At 44.4% G+C, this 20,376-nt stretch overlaps 1 protein-coding gene across 2 annotated transcripts; it reads right to left on the reverse strand.

Annotated features, from left to right (window-relative positions):
- Positions 1-1,605: 1,605 nt before the first annotated feature.
- On the reverse strand, positions 1,606-19,794 carry impg2a (interphotoreceptor matrix proteoglycan 2a). Of its 2 annotated transcripts, XM_057044344.1 has the most exons (22): positions 19,403-19,794; positions 19,093-19,323; positions 16,666-16,832; positions 16,566-16,591; positions 16,436-16,468; positions 15,218-15,264; positions 14,944-14,987; positions 14,715-14,870; positions 14,422-14,480; positions 14,301-14,321; positions 12,524-12,723; positions 11,360-11,403; positions 10,533-10,713; positions 9,468-10,429; positions 9,003-9,290; positions 8,705-8,924; positions 8,365-8,575; positions 6,727-6,915; positions 5,363-5,564; positions 4,704-4,783; positions 4,400-4,461; positions 1,606-3,871 (listed from the first exon to the last, which is right to left on the reverse strand). In XM_057044344.1, the coding sequence occupies exons 1-21, from the start codon at positions 19,476-19,478 to the stop codon at positions 4,425-4,427; spliced, it is 3,474 nt and encodes a 1,157-aa protein (XP_056900324.1). In that variant the 5' UTR covers positions 19,479-19,794; the 3' UTR covers positions 1,606-3,871; positions 4,400-4,424. The 2 variants fall into 2 exon arrangements, with proteins under 2 accessions (XP_056900324.1, XP_056900417.1); XM_057044437.1 differs by lacking the exon at positions 16,436-16,468.
- Between the last annotated feature and the right edge of the window lie 582 nt (positions 19,795-20,376).

Here is a 20,376-nt window from a genome sequence, read left to right on the forward strand (position 1 = left end):
CTAAAATAAACCTACTACTGGGAGTAAAATAAAACATTGCAGATCAAAAGTCTTTTAGTGATTTCTGTGTAAATTCTCAGTCATCCAGGTCATTGTATCCAAGGTAGTTTTCTCTGTCAACTGGACTGGGTTTCTTCTCTTGAAGATGGGGAGAGAGCTCTCTCCCCAGCGATTTCAGAACTGAAGAAACCTTCTGGATAGAAGGCGAAACGTCTTCAAGAGAAGAACCCAGTCCAGTTGACAGAGAAAACTACCTTGGATCTTTTAGTGATTCCAAATTCTGATGTCAAGGATTAAAAGGACTCAACCTTGAGAGAAAAATAAAAGGAGAACTTCAAATGTAACAGTGTTGCTCCTCTCGGCACAATTTGACCAAGTTGACATATAATGTAGGTCAGAAGAGCAGAAAGTGCTGTTGCTAATGTGGGAAGCAACTCTCAGTAGTGAGGGAGTTTCCTGACTGTAAGCTAATAAATCAGATAAACACTGCCTGACTCTTATTTACTATAAATGACACGCCTGCGTTTCAAAGCAGTTATCTGAAGCATGAACCCATCTTGTTCATCCTCTTCCTCACTTTGGGGACGTTTCACTTGCTCCTCGCTCATCCTTAAACACGTCAGTCTTTCGGCAAACACCTACGACTTCCTCCCACGCGCGACCATCTCATCGGTCTCTGGCGCTGACAGATCGAACCCCGTCAGTCAGAAGACGACCCTTCATCGAGCAACGATGGGAAGCAAACACGCCCTTCTGATGAGGAATGTCTGATTCATCGGATGTTGATGTTAGTTGAGGCGGAGGACATCAACACACCATTTGGGTCTCACGTTATTACCACCATGCCCCCTTTCCTTCTGCATAGTTGTTAAGTTACAACATCAAATCCCTGCACGTGTGTCCGAAGATGAGCGAGCCGGCAAGGCCACGGACGGGCCCGTAATCCACAGCTGATGAGGTTAATCTTCGCAGGATTATCCAGGAGAGGCTAAAGACCTGCTGCAACCACAGGGGAAGAGCCAATAAATCAGTGACTCTGGGAGGGGAAGAGAAGTCTGTTCCTCCACCTGTTGTTTTTTAGAAAACGACAGGATTTAGAAACGGACTCACAGTTGTCATGCAACAGGCTGGGAGCCAGAGTGCAAAAGGGCTTATTTTTATGAAAAGACTAAAGTTCTTCCAGAGATTTACAGCTTCACAACATAGCAATACACAAAACACGCTAATATTTGCTTAAATGCTGCACAACAGTGGCCCAAACCCATCGTGAGTACTGAAGAGTAGCTACTGAAGTTAAATGGTGACTTGTTTGTGATATCACTCAGGTTCTGTGCACAATTATCACATCATTCTGTTGTAATTAGATTTTTTTTTCCTGGTAACAACATGTTGAGGACTGTATCAGTCCATCATCACTCAGGATGTCTTGCATCTTTTATTCATCTTGTACACAAACAAATTACAGTCAGTGAACATTCTGCATCAGTAAAGCTGCATCAGAAGTGCAACAACAACAGGAAACACGCAGCTGAGTGGGACAACTGGCCCCATAAATTGGACTTCAATGATTAGTTTGTTAAAGGGAAACATGAGTTCAGAAACTGCTTCTTAGTCAAATGTTGTATTTATTGATTTCTTTTTACAAGCAGTAATTGTTAGTCATTTACACAGCTGCTCCCCATGATAAGACGGCTGAAATTAACAGTTTTCCGTATAAAAAGAACATAGAAACTTTTACGGGTTAAAACAGAAGTGTGTGTGATTTACTGGCTGTTTGTCCAGGTGGAGAAAGTGGGGGACATAAATCTAGATATGCAACAAAGAAAAGAAAAACCTGTAAAAAAGGCATGATCCCCTCATAATAGCCCACTGCAGATTTTTATTATCAATCCACAGTGTGAAACACGTAAAACTCATAATTTAAACTAAAGTTTAGCTAGTTTCGCTGCTAAACTGTGACCTGTAACATGTGATGAAGCAGAGCTCTGAGCTGGGCTGGACCGGCCGTCAGACGCCGCTCGAAACAAACTGCAGGTCATGGTTGAGGAAATATGAATTATGGGAATAACAGAATTAATCTGCCAGATTCAAAAATGACTAAACTAAACTGAGATTGTTTATCTGTGGGACCAAAACAGTTGAATCAACTCCAACAGCTTTTTAACATTAAAATACTGTTTGCTTGTTTGTTTTGCTTTGTCATTTACTGGTTTCAAATAGGTTTCATGTGTTCTGCTTCACGCCATCAGATATTCACGCCTGTAGATCTGCAGTCATGAACCGAAGCTTTAGACTGATGGAATTCCAGAAAGAAATGGAACTTTCCACTCATAGACTATTAACAGTGACAAGTTGCTGATGAATGCTGTACATACAGTAACATTAAATCAGGCCACCATAAAAGGACTAAACATTTCATGAAAACGTCAGCTGCTGGAACATTACGAATGTAGTTTAGTTTGGCATAAAGTCTGACAACAAGGAAACACAGCTCCGTCTCTAAATCTCCACGTAGTCCCATTTTAGTTACAGCGCAGCCACACTGTTTTCAGACCGTTTACTGTGTCTATTGTTATGTTGCAGCCTTTTGCTAAAATAAAAGTATCCAAATATTCTCCCATCAGTTCGCACTCAATACCCAAGGATGACAACATGAGAACGGATTCTCAGAACTCTGGCACTAGTTACAGCCTCTAGTCTTCCTGGGCATGAGGCCACAAGCCTTCACAACAGAATTTGGGAATATTCTGATGTTCTTCACTGCAGACGCTCTCAAACTCTGCACAGTTTGACGGGGGCTGTTGGAGGACATTTTCAGGTCTCGTTAGAGATGTAGGAAAGGGTTCAGGTCAGAGCTCTGGCTGGGTCAACCAAGGACTTTCACAGAGTTGTCCCTGAGAGACTCTGTCATTGCATAGATGGAAGGTGCAGGTCAGCCCAGTCTGCGGTTCTGTTGGCTCCAGAACAGACACCCCACGGCATGAGGCTGCCCCCACGGCGCTGCACGAGTGGTGCCCAACAGGTGATGGAGAAACATCCCAGAGATGATCAAGAGAAGAGGGAAGATGCCAGAGATCAAGTGTGAGGGGCTATTTAAGATATCATGTTGTAATGAATTAGTAAATAAATAAATAAAATTCTGGGTTCTGTCAGATTATCCGGGCACTGAGTTTAGACTGATGAGAGAGTGTTTATTTTTTTAATTCAGCATAAGGCCTCAACACACCTTTATCTGACTGTTTAGACAGTTTGTGTTACTTGACTGGTTTCCCAGGGTTACAGTATTTACTTTGCTGGGCTAACTGCTACTAGCCACAAATAAATAAGATTATTTAAACAGATCTGTGTGTACCAGAGAGTGAGCTATTCCTTTAATCTACAATACTGTGAAGTAAAGTAAGATAGCACCATTGACTATTTAAGATTAACTGTCTCTTTTTCCTCACTGCAACAATCTAAAGAGAAACAATAGAAACAGTGATTTCAATATTTCCCCTAAGTAGCAGCTAAGCATAGACCCACTGTATGTACATATTCACAACGAAAGCCTATCATTTTTACATATATGACATGAAAAAGCTGATTATTCCAGTCTGTGGACATGTTTATTGTGTAGCAGGCGTTTCAAGTAAAAGGATGCAGTCCTGGGTTTCACCAAAAGGGGGCGTCCAGTAGACGAGCAGCAAATGTTTGATGTCACCACCAGTTGGCCCAGTCAAGACAAGGCACCAAAGAGGAGGGAGGAACCGTCAACATATGTGGCATATGAACATACTGGGGTGCTTTTGTCCATGACAAAACAATCCGAACAATTCTTGTCAGCAAGTGAAGAGTCTCGACCAACAGCTTCAATTCGCAGCGAGGCAAGATTCTGCAGCGCAGACAGACGGCATCAGCAAGCAGAACAGGTTTAACAGGGCTCAAACTAGTCAGACAACATCCTGGGTCTAAGATACAACTGGTCCTGGTGTTCTTATAGCAAGAGAATATTTATGTATGGACACGAAAGATAGACTAAAGTTTACCACAAATATGTATACAAATGTTATAATATGCATATAGACCAAAACCTCATTATCATCCTGTGCTAAGTATTTATTTTGATTTTTAAAAAGGCGACTGTGGACGGTGATGGCGTGGATATTGTCTTTCCGGAGACCACATACATTCAAGAAATAAATAAATGTTATCAGAGCAGCTGCTGGCATTAAATGGGGTTTAAATGACTGATTCCTCAAGCCGTCAATCTAGATTCATGAAGAATTTCATGTGTCATTGGCTACAATAATTCAGATAACGCTTCCCCTGTTGATGTCTTTGGAGGAATGAAACGGGAAGATAAAAGTATTTTCTTTGGGCCTTTCAAAGGTCTTTAATTGAGTGTTGTGATGAAAATTACCTTTTAGTTGACAGAAGTTCTGTGTCTATGTGGATGAGTTGTCTCTGCATGTATCCAGAGCTCTGAAAAGCAAACAGACACAGATGATTAGACGTCATCTTTATAGAAAAATGGATTTCTGCGTCCATTACATTAAAGAGGGTTATTTAGCGGCAGGCAGTTGTAGAAATGTCTGTTCCTCATCAAGAGCATTTGATCCTCACTGGATGTGGCAGGTAAAGATTCATCCGACTAACAAACTGATCCCTTCTTCAGCAAAACCTCACCAGATCCTCATATTTCATATAAGAAGAAAGACACTCACGCTTGATGCTGCCGCACAAAACTGGCAAACTGACGGTCTTTAGCGTAGAGCTCCAGAATGCGGATCCTGTCTTGGATTTCCTGTGAAAACATTTCACATCAGGACAACCTGTGATTTACAACAGTTTAAAACCTCCACTTTGACTGCTTTCATGTATTTCTATATTCAAATTAGAGATAGAAGCAGATGGATATAAATACCTGTGTGTGTGTGTGTGTGTGTGTGTGTGTGTGTGTGTGTGTGTGTGTGTGTGTGTGTGTGTAAATATAAGCTTTCCCTCTCAAAATTCAGATTTTGGAATTTCTTTCAGATTTTTTAAAACCTAAAGTAAGGGTTTGATTAATCTGCTTTAATCTGACGTCAGGGTTAAACTTCAGTATTCATTTCTTGGGTTTTTAGGTCAGAATAATATTGGGGGGGTTTTTCCATATTTTTGGTGATGATGACACCATCATTGAGCACCAGTATCAACTTTCCATATCATCAAGTTTCAGTCCTCTGGTACAAACGCTGACAGAAACAGATTTTAATGATCAGAAATACGTACAAGATGAGATAAAGACTTTTAATAAAATGTTCTTTTACTAGTATGAATTTGACAACACACAACATGTGCGTTCTCTCTCCCCCCTCCCACACACACACACACACACACACACCTCCTTTGTCAGTTCACTGTGCTCATAGATGTGTCTCATCTCGTCACTGCTGAAGTCTGTGGAGGCCTCCGCGCTGGTGCTGCTGAACATGGGAACCTCGGGGTAGCGGCGGTAGTAGTGGCTGTAGCCGGTGGTGGCCTCACTCTCGTACATGGGGTTGTACTTGGTCGCCCTCTCCAAAGACGGGAGGCTCTCGATGTGTCTAGAGAGAATCCCACAGAACCATGAATGAGCCAGAACATGAAGCAGAAACATCTGAGCTGCTGGGAGTGAAGATGAGACAAAGACACTGGCAGCATTCATTATTTCCTAAGGAGATTAAAGACAGTTGTACAAGAATTACAATTCACATCACTACATTGTTCAAACATGTTTTCTGAGTCATTATTCAGAATAAAGGAAGGCATGAATATAAAATTATTTTTGCACATCTGGACAATAAGATGCTCAAAAGAACTATTTTAATTGTGAAATGTTGCTCTTCATTAGTCGTTGTACGTCACTTTTTTATTATGTAATAATCTTTCTTGATGCAACACTTTGAACTGCATTTGTCATCTTTTCCATTCAGTCCTATGTGATGATCATTGGAAAGAATTCCCAGAGTTAGATAACTTTCCTTTTCACCCAGCTTTAACCTTCTTACATTATTCCCAACATTGGGAAAAAGCATTGGAGTCTAAATCATAAAGTGATTTTTCACGACATCAAATGTTTCTGCCCATTTAGTCCTACTTTGTATTCAAAGGGAAGGAGTGCTCCATGTCGCTGAAGGTGGAGCGCTTTTGGTTTTTTAAAGTCAAATGTAACGTACAGACTCAGCCTTGGATTGGACGACACAGTTGCGGAGCATAATTCCCAAGCATTAACCTTGGGTATATATTTCTTTTTGTCCCTGAGAAAAGCCTATTGTGCGAGGTGACTAGGGCTTTTTGGAACCAGATTAGCTCAGTATTGGATCAGTTAATTAGCAGAGGGCAAATGTTTCTCCTCAGTCTGCTCCAGCAGTCATGGAAAAACGCACAGCGGAGAGATCAGATAGAGAGTCTGCAACAGAGGGAACAGAATAAATAAAAGGACGGAAAAGATTGGCTTAAAAAAGCAAACTGATAGTGCGGTTTGTTCCTTTTGGCGGTGGCGCTGGGGCTCCGCTCCCGACATGTCACAGTTTATTTTGTCCCCTGAAGAAATAAACCAGGCAACATTATTTTGAGGAAGCTTATGTGCAAAAGAGAAAATTTCAGACGCATTAAATATCGGTTACTCTGGCCACTATTAAAGAGAAACTATGGTTTGATGTAGTTTAAATATAGGTGGAATACAAAACACAGGGTTGTTTCAGTGCCAGGGTTACATCTCCTCACCGTATTGGGTCTTCGGATTCTTCCTTATCATACTGATCTCTTAATGTTCTGGCCAAAAAGAAAATGACTCCGGAGGCCACCAGTAGAAATCCGGCGACCGAGGCGATGGCTATGCCGACCACCAGCGGCTCGGACACATACTCTTCACAGTGTTCACCTCTGTACCACCAGTTCTCCCCGACGCGACACCTGTGGATAAAAGTTTGAGAGCCGTTTTTTTTTTTTTTTACTTCTCAGAACTTCTCCCTAACTCCTAAATTGTCCTATAGATTGACCTTTGCTCTCATTTATTGTCCTGAAGCAGCTCTTAGTGATCATGTGCATCGAGTGTCTCATCAGAATTGGGGCTGGCGCTGCATGCAGGAACTGGTTCCATGTTTGTACCACTTCTGATCAGTAAACATCATTTCAGCACAGGTCATCTGAGTCTCCAGTGTGTCACTTCCACAAGACTCGGAACAATAAACCTCACAGTGACTGGATTTGATGCATTTATTAGATTCCCAGCATGCTAACTTAAGTAACCACCAGTTAACCGCATCATGAAACCAGTGACGAAGAGAAAAATAACGAGCATCAAGTTTGGCTTTGCTTATCACACAGTTGTGTTCCCCATCAGACAACAACACATGGATTCAACGTGACTCCTGAAGAGCAACACGAACGAGCATTTATTCCAGGCAGCGGGACCGGACCCCACTCCGGCCACGCCATCATTCACCTACTGGCCGGACCAGATGTGAAATGCGCTCGTGCGGAACACAATGTGTCCCTATATGAAGCTCTTAAAGCCCTCAGCAATAGAACATGTAAGGATATAGTCATCACTCTTCTTCTGTTTGTTATTGCATGCTACATAATTAAAGAGAGCAAAGATTAATGAGAAAATCCTCAAACAAGTGTTGTGTTTTACCGCAGTTCATAAAATAACATTCTCGTTTTGGCAGAACTGGAATCCTCTGCAAATATTTGTATCCTGTCTCCATAGAGCAGCACAGAATTTCTGTTAGACTGGATCAAGTAAACAACAGCCCGGCAGCATCTGGACCTGCCCGCCTGCTCTACACTATCAGGATGAGGCAGGATTAAAGGATAGTTTTCTCCCTGTTGGTTAATAATAGTCTAAACATTTTTACTGGAGGACAACATGGTTTCTGATATGGTATGATTCTGTGTCTGAACCTGATTATTAATATTTTACATGCAATTATGTGTTGGAATATGGAAACCTTTACTGAAGAAGCTACTAACATATAGCCATGTGAATACGATGGATGGATGGAACGAGCATTTAAGGGGCAGAGGTGAAATTTAGACTCAGTCTAACAAATAAATGTGTGAGCATAGTAATGAATCACTGGAGGTAATTGAAGTGTTAGTGATTTGTGTCACCTTCACAAATGTTAGATGAAGCATTTGATGTGATTAGATGCGTCTTAAAGCTCCCTGATTAGCCGAGCAAATCAACTGCGCCTCACAATCTGCTCTGCAGCAGTTTCAGGCATAAAATACAGAATATCCAACAAGTTGTTTTGATCCTCTCCCTATTCTCGGTCAATTCTGGCCCAGTTAACCTGCCTGACAGACCGCCTCTCCCAGCTGCGTGCAGGCAGATTACAATCTTTAATCTGCACCCACCTGCAGATGGCTCCCTGGCCGGCGATGATGTCACACTTGCCGTCGTTGAGGCAGAAGTCCGTCCGCAGGTCACAGATGCTCTGACAGGGCAGCCCGTCCACGCTGAAGTAGCCGGCGTTGCAGACGCACTCCGCCTCCCCCGACCACTTGTTGACCTTACACTCCGCGTATTCATTACAGGCCTGGAACTTACAGGGGTCCGCCTGGTCCCCTGGAAGTAAACAACTCTTAATGTAGGCTCACCAGACATATCAAAGCAATATTTAGTGTAACATATAGATGAAGAATGTGGATATTTCTTGAATATCCCAACAGACTTCCCTCTCTGGTGGCCGCCCACCTGATTCGACATCCAGCGAGTACTTGTCAATGGCCAGGTTCATGGTCTGGTAAGCCGTGTTACAGAAATCCTCCAGGATCAGATAGACGGTGGTTGTGACACCTTCTTTCACAGGCTTGCCAAATTTCATCCGACTGTTGACCACAATGCTCCCATTCCGGAAGTTCAGGATCTCCAGATTCTCAAAATGAGTCAGGTTGGACTGCAGGTAGGGAACAAGCTGTGAAGACAGCTGATGTTAGGAAACAGAAGCTCTGGTGGGAAGAAAAGGTTGATAATCAGGCAGTAGCTTGGTTACCAGCTCCAGGAAGCGCTGCTCCAAAGCTTTATATTCTGCGGAGCTCTTGTTAAACAGATCATCTGAGAACATCATGTTTGTCACACGAAGGCTGAAGAACACCATCAGCGCTCGTCTGGGATTCAGAGGCATGGCCAGACTGACCAGGTCCGTGCCTTGAGCCACCCCAGTGGGAAAACCAGTGCTTCCCTCTTCTGTGTGGTTAACCAACCCAAAACCATCGTCCATCAAGTCGAAACTTTGGTCTCCAATGGTGGCATCATCCAGGCCTTCACCAGTGGTCTGAATCTGGGGGGAAACGAAGCAGAGTGACTGTAAATGGTTTTCTACTCTTAGACAATGATTTGGTTTTTACTGGCCAGCCGGATGTCACCCTTGTTCACTTTTGGTTTCTTTCATTTGATAACTCCAATTTTCGCTCACACTACGGTGTTTTTCAGAGGTCTGAAGTGCTAAAAGCGTTACCTCCACCAGTGATGGGATGTTGATATGAGGGTGCTCTTCGGTCACAGCATTGATTTCAGAAATGCGAGTGAAGGGGGACTCCCTCTCTGGAGAGAGGACAGTGGGTTGCGCGTGGCTCACAACATCTAATACTGGTGGTTCTGTCTCATCTCTGTTGACCAGTAGGATCTCATCTTCTGCGAGATCCTCTGTCAAGATCTGCCGAGATTCCGATCCTTCTGTCTCAACAGCTGGAGCTTCAGGCAACGTCTCCTCTATCACTTCTTGTCCGTCACTCTCTGCTGCTGCCTCCAGGCCGTCCTCCTCAAGTACGGGTATATCAGGGTTTATCGAGACAACATGAACATTTGTTTCTTCTCCAGGCTCTTCGGCGTTCTGCTCAGCGTTGTCCACCATGTCTGTTGGTGCAGCAGCTAGGATGTTGGAATCTTCATCACTGCTCTTATCACCAGCTGCCGAGGCTGTTTCTGATGTTGGCTCTGATGCCTCCTTGGTCAGGTCTACAGCTTCAGGTGGCAGGACGTTCGCAGGAAGCACCTCTTCATATGTAGTCGTGGATGCAGTTGTGGTGATCTCTGACTCCTCTGGAACTTCCTTCCCATGCATCAGCTGCTCATCCACTGTTTGGATTACAGCTTCCTCTACCATGGTGGTAACCTCTACTTCTGCTTTTTCAGTTTCCAAGATAGCATCTGCCTTGATGGCTTCATCTCCTGTTATCAGTCCATCATGTGGCTCAATGTGTTCAAAAGAAACATCCAATTCTGTGGGTGCAGCTGGCTTGAGATGCTCCTCCAGCTCTCCTGAACCAGAGGCCTCCACCTCCACCGGAGGTTCAGGCAGCGTGACGACGTCAGGCAGCTCGGTGGAGGGATCCTCCGCTGGGACCTCCTCTGGTGGAGGGTTCTCAACAGCAGGAGTCTGGACAATGTCCTCCAGCAACAGATCCTCCTCCACAAAGCCTGAAAAACAAGAATGAGACAAATGTGGACCTCCACTGTCCGTCCTGCAATGCACAGGCTGCAGTACGCTTAATGCACATTTTGGTGGAGGAGAGAGACTCACTGCCGGATTCAGGTGCACCGGCTGGAAGGTCCGGCATTGGAGACAGAACTGCGTTGTCCTCCAAAACAGTGATGTCTTCTTCTGTCCCTACTGTGTTAGATTCCGTGAGCTCGGGCATGATGTCATCTTTGTGGACAACGTCAGCGTCCTGGTCCAGGATCAAACCCTCGTCACCATCTAGCTGCAGCACAAAAAGATCCACACCAATCACTTCCTTTACTCCCAGGATTTTTTTGTGGATGGATCTTTTTATCAGAGAACCGAAATGTTTGGACAAAGGAGCAAGAAGTCACATCTGCAGTGAATTCAAACCAGGGTCAGGAATGTGCTTTGATGGCACAGTAGCTCTGCCTTCATCCTCAGCGTCTCACTAATTCAGGATTCATGAGGTGCTGGGGTATTTTGGCCAAATACTCCCAATGCAGATTAATTCATAAGCAAGCTGAGATGTAAAGTGAACCAACAGCTGCACTTTGTGAAACTCAAAACCCCGATTGCCTTCCGGGTGTGCAGTCGACCTCCAGACTGACTCTGGATGATATTGTTTTTGTCTGAGTGAAATCATATGTGTCGTTGCTTCTTGCTGTGGTGTGGGACCATTCCTTTTTGCCCCAGAATAGAAGTGGATTATTATAGCAAGGAGCCAAACTAATCCTCAAAGCCTTGCTTGATCCTTACTGATGAGCTCATCTCCTACCTGCGCTGGTGTCGTCTGGATAACATCACAAGCCACTTACAGGTTATCACAAAAATAACCCATACTCAGAATATTCACCAACTTCAGGGAGGTCAGACTAGTGGCTGTGTGGGGCTAATCTGGTACTTACCACAGGTCCGTTCTCACTGGTGACAGATTCAGGGGCATCAGACACTATGGAACCAATGGAGATGGAAAACGTTAATACGATCTGACACAAAAAGGGACTCCACAGATACATTTTTACAGTAATCTCTTCAGCATAGGCTTCACCCTGAAGGTATTTAAGGGTTAAGGTCTACAAATCACACGGCTAAAAATCTGGAGTGAACACGAGCCACCGTGAGCCGGGCCGATTACTGCATCACCGCCAGGGCGGAAAAACAATCTGTGCTGTGGCTTTACGTTCCCCAGACACACATGTCAGCCATATGGGAGCGTTTAGCCATCATTTCATACGTCTGAGATAATTAATGTGGGCATGCGATGGCATTGATCCCTGGAGGAGCTCGCTACCACAGTAAACTAATGGCACACTTTCTCAGAAGCAGCAAGGAATTTCAATAGCGTAGGCATTACACCATCGCATTCTTCTGGGGTTATTTTCCTCCAGAAGACATCAGCTCTGCAGGAGGACGTGGCTGGCGCTCCTCTCCCTCTCTGTGCTGGGGGGAAATCTAAAGTATGCTTGGATGCAGATCTTAGTGAGGAACTGCATACGTGGAAAACCCAAAGAGGGTGACGTTTTATGCTAGGTTTTAAAAGTGGGAAAAAAAGATCTACTCATACTTTCATCATCAATAATACGAGCAGATATTTAAATCAATAATGATGACTTTAATTCCAGCTTGCTCTCCTAGCTATGGGGGCGCTGCAGCAGTTCCCCCATTAGTTCAACAGTACTACGGGGATCTAAGGCGCTTTTAGATCAGCGAGCAACACTAAATGCTTTTGGTTTTGTTTTTTCCAAACTTTTCTTGGATCTGCTCTCTGCTGGGGACCGCACAGAATAAATAGTGAGTTCCTAGAAGTGACGACAGGGTTCATAAGAAATGACCCACTTTTAAGATGAGGCTTTTTATTAATATGCCGCTGTCATCCATAACAGACGGAGCTGACAAATGAGAATCAGTCGACTGCTGGATCTGCCGTGATCCATCCGTATGATTTAAGGTTGGATACTAATGGGATCTGAACATTAGTCATGTCAGAGTTTTCTCTGTGGCATCGCAGCTCTCTCTATTAGAGCTGTAATGCTTCCATGTATCTGAGCAGTCCTGCACCGCCATCGTACCGCTCTGCGGCTCCGTGGTCTTCAGCTCTTCAGTTGCAAAGCTGTCGGTGGCGTGGACTGCAGTAGGGCGCACCGCGAGCGTGCGGTAGGAATTCTCCACTCGATTGGACTGTAAGGTCAAGTAGTCCAGCTGCTCGTTGCTCACACCGGCTCCGTCCACCACCACGGTGACGGCGTAATCCACCACCACTCCGTCCAGCCTGCTGACACCAGAACAAGTTCAGACATCGCCGCAGCAGAGCGGAGGCAGCCATCTTCTACGCACACCTTTAAAATGTGACTGTAAAAGGAAATCATTGATGAACAAAGTTGATTTAGGATTAATCTCTCAATCTTGAATGTTTATTTGCTAATTTATCTTCTCCTGTGTGAAGGGCAAAAGTGGCGCATCGTGCACGCAAAGATTAAATGAATAACACGATCAATGTACGATAAAACCCAGGGAGCCCAGACCTCCATGAATGGGCCACATGTCAGTCTTCAGTGACACCTGGAAGCTCTCCGCTCTGACCTAGTTTACTGGATTTCCAGTGAACACGTGCCAGCCCGCCTCAACAGACGTCCAATTTTTCCTCATTGCAGTTTCACACGTGCACTCAGACAGGCAGACGGACTCTGGTCCGAACTGGAGGTGCCAGAATTTGATCTGCTGGCTTCTATTCTTGTCATTTCAGTAACAAATGGTGGAATCTGAACTGCACATGTCGGATATAGCTTCATTACGAAAAGCAGACACACGTATGTGTGTGTGTGTGAGAGTGGGGGGGTGGGGGGGGGGGGGTGCTGAGCCTTAAGGTTATCAGAATCAAATGTATGTCACTGTGTCATCTTTTTTTTGTATTGGTTATTTACAGTTTTATTTACGCATCAACAGACTATTCATTTATTTTCACGACTTCTGTAGTGCAGTCATTTGAGAATTAAATCATTCTAGCTTAAGGAAAAGAGAGAAGCTAACCACAAAGTCCTTGACTCTGCATGTGTGTGAGTATAGTGTGATGCATAGCATCTCATAAGTATGACATTAATTAGGATATTAATTGTTCCAATGAGCGGCTGCCAGATGCAATTTTTACTATTTGGAATGAGCGCCAGCTTTTTCTGCAGGCTTGACTCTCGTGGAATGAGTAAATGCCCACAGCTGGACACAAAAATGAGTGTCGGGATGGTCTGGGACTACCTGTGAACCTCTGTTCTGGATGAAAGATAAGGCTTCGACCATTTGATATAGTTATTATTCTCTTGTAGTAACCATTTAAATAAAGTCTAGAGTATACATTTAAACCACTTTTAATACAATTAGATTGTTCAGCTTTTAATTGTAGTGGTTTTCCAGAGGAGCAAAACTGTGTCAATGTCTGTATTTTACAAAGCAGAGTCGTCCTTTTATTTCCCTGTGATGTTGAGTCTTTAGAAAAATCAGTTGAATTATTATTTATTAGAAATATCGGCTCTGCTGAGAGCATCTGCCTCCCACCCACCTCCTCTCTATTCCAATGTAAAAGGATGATCAGCCAGCTCGTAAAGCTCTAATAATCGTCTCTACTGAGCAGCACCTCCGCCTCACCTGGCCCATCCTGATCCCACTTAGTGGGTGAGTGACCCGGCTAAGACACGGAGCGCAGGCAGCTAGTGAGACAGCTTTACACGTGCCCGAGTGCACACAGGGGAACAGGTGAAGGTGACGAAGCTAACACGAACCGTGCTGGGGTCCATATGGATCTACAGGCTTACACATGAGCAGAGTGGGAATAAGCATTCTGGACTGGTGACTCACCCCTGACTGTCCTTCTGAGGCCTTCATGGAACCAGAACGGGAGAAGTCAGTTAATAACGGCAGCTGATGGGTTGCTTATTGTGTTCACCATGTGATTATATCCAAGCTGAGAGACTCTCACCTGAAGTCCAGCACAGACACGCTCTTAAATCCAGGAAGCCCCTCCAGGGCATCTTCTATCTGCAAAGAAAAACACACACACATACACACAGCTGGGTTCACAAAGCTATTAACAAATATAATCCCTTAGAAAAAGTTAAGAAGATAAGCTGCAAGGTAAGGATACAGTTACTAAAAGCACTAAATTGGCTTAAAACTACTTAATATTATATCTTTCTTTAAACCAAAGTGTTCTGTGTAAAGCTTGTCGCTTCATCTCGAAAACGAAGAAGAGGCAAGTGTGTGTGAACACACCTTTTCAGCCAGCTGCCTGCTGAGTGTTTGGAACTGGAGGCTGGATGGATCGTCGAGGTTGTCGCTGTATATCTCTCCTGTCAGGAGGATACTGAGCTCCAGCACCTGCTCCAGCACCGAGGGGAAGACGGGCTCCATGGCGATGTCGTTGTCCAGCTGGGTTGGAACAAAGGCCATTCAGGATGAGAGGGTCTAAATGTGTAAACAAGCAGGCTTTTAACGTCTCTACCTGCTCCACCGTGACTGCAGCGTCCTCCATCCCCCCTCCTTTCTCTGTTGAAATCGAGATGGAAAAATGCTGGTTTATTTCTGTGACTGTTCAGACTAATCATTGACCTCTCGTGGTGGCTTTTTATGAGTTGCCCTGCAGCCAGTAAAAAAGCATTGCAAAGCACACAGAAACCATAACACAAGGTACAGCATGTCCAGGAAAACAGCGCACAACAGGAAGTGTTAGCCGGTGCACACGTGGTAGAAGGTTCTGCAGTTTCAGGGGTGCTCACCGATCTCAGGAACCTCCGTTGCCTCTGTCGTTTCTGGTGTTGGAGTGCTGAGAGACAGTTTAGAACTGGTCAGGCGTCACATCAAAAACCACATCTCCTTAAAAACACCGAAGGGTCGGGAACACGTGCGGGGTGTTAAAGGTGAAGCACACGACAGCGAGGAAAGGGCTCCATTAGAGGTGCAGTCTGTAAAATACGTTAACATGACCCAGCTGAAGCTGTGAATTAGTTTGCTTGTGTAATCCTCGGTCTAATTTTCGCTCTGTAAGCACTGGGGGCGTGCCAACAGCTGGATAGTAAACATCTGGAGTGAGGGTCAGTGTGATGATTCACTACTGTATTCAGATGCTGCAGCTCCAAAATGGAGAATGACTTAAGGGGACAAGACTGCGCCGGGCACGGAAGCAAACTCAGAACTGACACTTTCTCTTTGAAGTTAAACTGAATTAAAACAAAAATCTCAGATGCGACTCAATGTAACCTGAATGATGACGTTTTCCAGGGGTCAAACATCAGTTTCAAGCATTAGAATCACACCTGAACTGAACTGAAATGCTGCTATTGTGTCATTTCAGTGATAATACGAGCCAGTTTGTTGATGCTGCGATTTCAATCTTTCTGACACTTTCATACAAATTGCACCTTAAAATTGCATCAACACATAACTACATGTAAAAAATTTAATTCTAATCAGCTGTTTTGTGTAAGTTGAAGCATTTTATTGTTGCTTTCATGGGGAAAAAAAGTTCTTTGCTGTCTTCGAGGCAGCTATTTGTTGTCACAGCTCCAATTTTAACCAACACAGCAGCCGTTAACGGCAGCATTTGTTGCTCCGTCTTTCTTAATGGGAGCAATAAAACGATCACAGATGGCCACCAGGTCATCCGGCAGGCAGACGCAAACAAATGTGAAAAATAATAGAACAATTTAAACCACCAAAGAAGAAGTCGATGCTTCCTGTTTCCTGATGAAGTAATGTTACATATGACTGCTGCTACATTAAAAATGTTTAAGGAGCTATTTGATGTATTTAATATAGATCATTAATAAACACCATAATGTCCTAATCGTAGAGTTCACCTCTTTAGGACAAAAGTGTCCAGCTAGTATCCAAGACACATCAGTGAATGTCAAAAAGAAAACTATCCTCTGACACCATGTGATAGCAGGTAAGCGGGAATATGAACAGGTAAGGTTGAGGAGCTTTGACAACCGTACCTGCACATATGTTGCCAGGACCTGGAGTGCTCACTACGCATATTGGGAAGAGTGACACATTTACAAAACACACAATTAATGATGAGACTGTAAATGATTGAAATGGTGGAGGGGAAGTGGGTCCTCTTACATTTTGACACCCGGCTGGGACATCCGCTGGAGACAGAAAGAAGGAATGTTGGCCTTGTGTTCTGACAGACATGTTCTTCATCCATTATTCACCCACAAACCTTTTTAACTAAAGCCTGATGCTCGTCCGACTGGCTGAAGAAGCTGCCAATCTGGTGTGCTGTGACGGCGCTGTCCTGACACTGGCTCATCCAGCTCTGATACTCGTCCTGCTCCGGGAGACGGTCCCAGAAGATCTTAAAAGCCTCCCATATGGTCTCCTGGCACACTGCTCGGAGCAGAGGACGACACAATTCAGTTTAAACCAAACACGGAACCTTCCTGGAGTTCCAGTTTCTCGGTCCAGGACTGGAGAGGCGCACACATGCATAAGCGGAGATTTTTGACTCATCTCTCATCGTTTTCTGCCACATACATTTTACACATTAATCACATTAAATAAGGCAAAATAACTTTGATACCGAGACAGGCAGTCAGGGTTTTATATCCTGCTACACTGGGGTTTATAGAAACAAGTCGTAACTGTAGGCTTTAATTTACAGCTCGATATCTGACGGGTCGGATCAGCATTTCTCTGGGAAAAGTTCTTAAGACCAGAGCAGGATATGAACATCTGCTGATCCAAATGATAACAAACGCGTGTCAGACATGGTGGAGGCATGCAGTTCGGATGTGGACAAATACAACGCAAGGTTTAACCCCTGCTTGGGGTTGCACAGATTTTAAATGACAGGAATTGGATCAAAGTTAGGACCAGAACCGAATGCTTTTGTGCCTTAAAACCTGTAATATTGCAAAGCTTATAGGCACTGCCTGGTTAACCAGTTCATCTCTAATCTATTCAGTCCTCATCACAGTGGTCAGCGGACACAAAGCCACACGTTTGGATCCCCACAGTGTTGTGTTTAACATCATTTCCACCAAGTCTTTGCTTAAAGAAAGGATGATTTCCACAATCAGGATGAATATTTTACCAATATTTAAAAGCAGGGACTTGTGCTGAAGCATAAACGTCTGTTTCACGAGAGTTCCAAAGTCTCCACTGATAAACGGGAGGCTTGAACCGACCATTTAAAGCAAAGATAACGTCACCAACCCAGGCTCTAAAGAAAATGACACGGCATTGGCTGCACACGGAGGTTGACATCTGTCTGCATATAAATGTCGACTTTGGAGTCAGCCTGCTGGGCACTGATCCCAGGTCAGCTCGCGGACATATGTTCCAGTCTCAGCAGACGCAGGGTTCACTTCCAAATCAAGATTATACCAATTTTCTCAGCACCAGAAACACTCCAGCCAGCGTCAATAACGCCGACCTCTGCCCGCTCTCATTTTACAAGCAGGAGTTTTTTCCCATCTTTGTTATGAAGTTCCTTCAGCAACAACAGAGCAGCCTTCACACTTCTGATGCTTTTCGTGGTGTTGGGAATTGAACTTGTGCTGCTGTTTTCACGACACTGCATTATTTGGATGGAAACAGCCCAAAAGTCTAATCGTCTGAAGAGTCCAGCAGATCTCTGCAACATCATGTAAACAGTTAAATACTCAAAGAACAAAATGAGAACTTGCAGTACCGACCCTGGACTGGGGGGGGGGGGGGGGCGGCGGGGGCAGGACTCCAGGAGGTTAAAGCAGTTCCACCTGGACCCGACCACAGTGAATTACATGTCAGAAAAATCATATTGTGTAGTAAATTCTAATCAAGGGTGAAGTTCAGAGTATTGTGGCATTTAGAGGAAATTCCCCCAGTAATTCATCCAAACGCAATCTAACTTGAATAGCTGTTATATTTAGACCTGCTGAGCTGCCACAGCAGGAGAATGGAAGACACGAACCCTAATATAAACTAATTTCAATTTGAAATGAAAGGGTAAAACAATTTTTCTTGCCTAAAAACTGAACCTCTACGTCTTCTACTGCCAAGAGGATTCACTGTAGGTTCTAGATAAGTTCCTAAACTGGCAAACTATCTTTTGAATGAGCAGATAAGCAAGTGGAAGGACTGGACGAGAGGGACAGCATGTGGACAGATGAGAGTTTGTGGGAATTCCTATCCAGTGAGGTGTAATTGTGAGTAGTGTGAACACAGATGCTGCGGTCGACTCTGGTGAAACGCCTTCTGTCAAGATGCAGCCTGGAAACGTTCATGAAAATTGGGGACATTTCTTTTCCCCATACATGACATTTTAGTCTGCTCGAAAGAGAAAGTTTAACAAAACCATTTCATTTATTCAGTGCTGGCCTGGTTGGAAGAGATGCACAGCAACGTTGGTGAGGGAAGAAGCAAGAAAGTGGCTCAGTGTTGCTCCAAATGTTGGAATTTACAAGTTTAACTATTTTAGCCTGAATGCTGCAGCCTGAACACAGAGTAGGAGAACTTCTACTGAAGAACAGGTGCAGCTGAGTCCCCATCTTCACATCTAACCCCCCAGAATTGTTTCTGAACCCGACCTCCCTCTTCACCACCCACTGGCAGAGACTGTTTCATGTAAAGCACCTTCAGCACCTCCATCAGCGTTCAGCCTCACCTCTGAGGTGGAAGAAGCTCAGATGATGGCCGACAACCTGCTCTGCGGTTTCCTGTGCACAGAGTTTGACTCCACTGGGGAAGAGGACGTTTCTTCTCCGCCGTGTGACGAGTGAATGGTTTTGGTGAGGTGCCTTTAGGTCAGGTACACGTATGACAGCTGGAGAGGCCGAGGGCTCCGGACCGTCGGGCAGAGTCAGGTACCCCATAGAGGAACCTTCCAGCGTTGCACCTAGGGTCAAAGAAATATCTCTTTAACTCTCCTTCACCTGTTCCCAAGCCGTCTTTGAAGGTTCAAGTGGAAAACCTACCTGTCCTTATGTCCAAAAATATGAGTAGGAAACTGATAACAGAGCAGGAAACACATCTCCAGTATATGATGCTCATGCTTAATCCCTGATTGAGATTAATTCCTCAGCTCATGTAGGTATTTCCTTCCAGTCAAGTCACGCAACAGTAATTCGAACAGCCTCTTCCACATTTGCATAGTTCAGAAGTCTCCACGTGCAGAAACAAGACGGAGGGTTTCTGTAGGAAATTAGCTGCTGGTGCCGTGGTTCCCCTGGTCCCCACCGCTGCAGAGACAACAGCTCGCTGCTCAGGTAGACGAGCAGATGGCAAATGGAGAGATGGGATTTTTTAATGCTCTCTAATCCTGTTTACTTTAAGCCTTTTAGAGGAGCTCGCTGAGAAGTTAGTGGAGCATCACTGGAAAGGAAGAGAACATGCAGGGGTTTCCGGGTGGTTAGTTAGAGATGATGCATTTATCAGAGAAAGTGTTTCTGCTGTTGAAGAATATTCCAATTACACTCGTTCCACCCTGGATTTGCTCAAAATGAAGCGAAGCATTTAGAGGTTTGCTAAAATAAGACAATGAGATGATTATTTGTGTTGCTCCATGTTGGTGGTAAGAACCGACCCAGCATCCTGACAGATGGCTTCCTGACGAGGAATTTATGCTGCTGCCCAAAAATAATCTTGGTCAGGTCAGTCTGGCTGCTAAAGGGTCTGAAGTGACACCATAGAGTGGTGGGCTTAGTCTGGAGATGACCTTTAACCCCAAACTGGTGCTCTGTGCTTGATCCTGTTTTAAAAGGTAAACGTCTAGAAAAGGAAGATGGCTAATGAACAATTCAACGAGCTATCGATGTCACTGTGATGTCCAGATAAGGCAAGTTAAAAATGGGATTGTCGGACATTTGCTGATAAAATTAAAACAGAAGAAAATAAGCTTTTACAAAAGTCTTTGATGTACTTAAATCAAGCAGCAGGTCATCTGGAGCAA

Source organism: Takifugu flavidus, chromosome 1 (assembly GCF_003711565.1).
Source record: "Takifugu flavidus isolate HTHZ2018 chromosome 1, ASM371156v2, whole genome shotgun sequence".
NCBI classification, from domain to species: domain Eukaryota; kingdom Metazoa; phylum Chordata; class Actinopteri; order Tetraodontiformes; family Tetraodontidae; genus Takifugu; species Takifugu flavidus.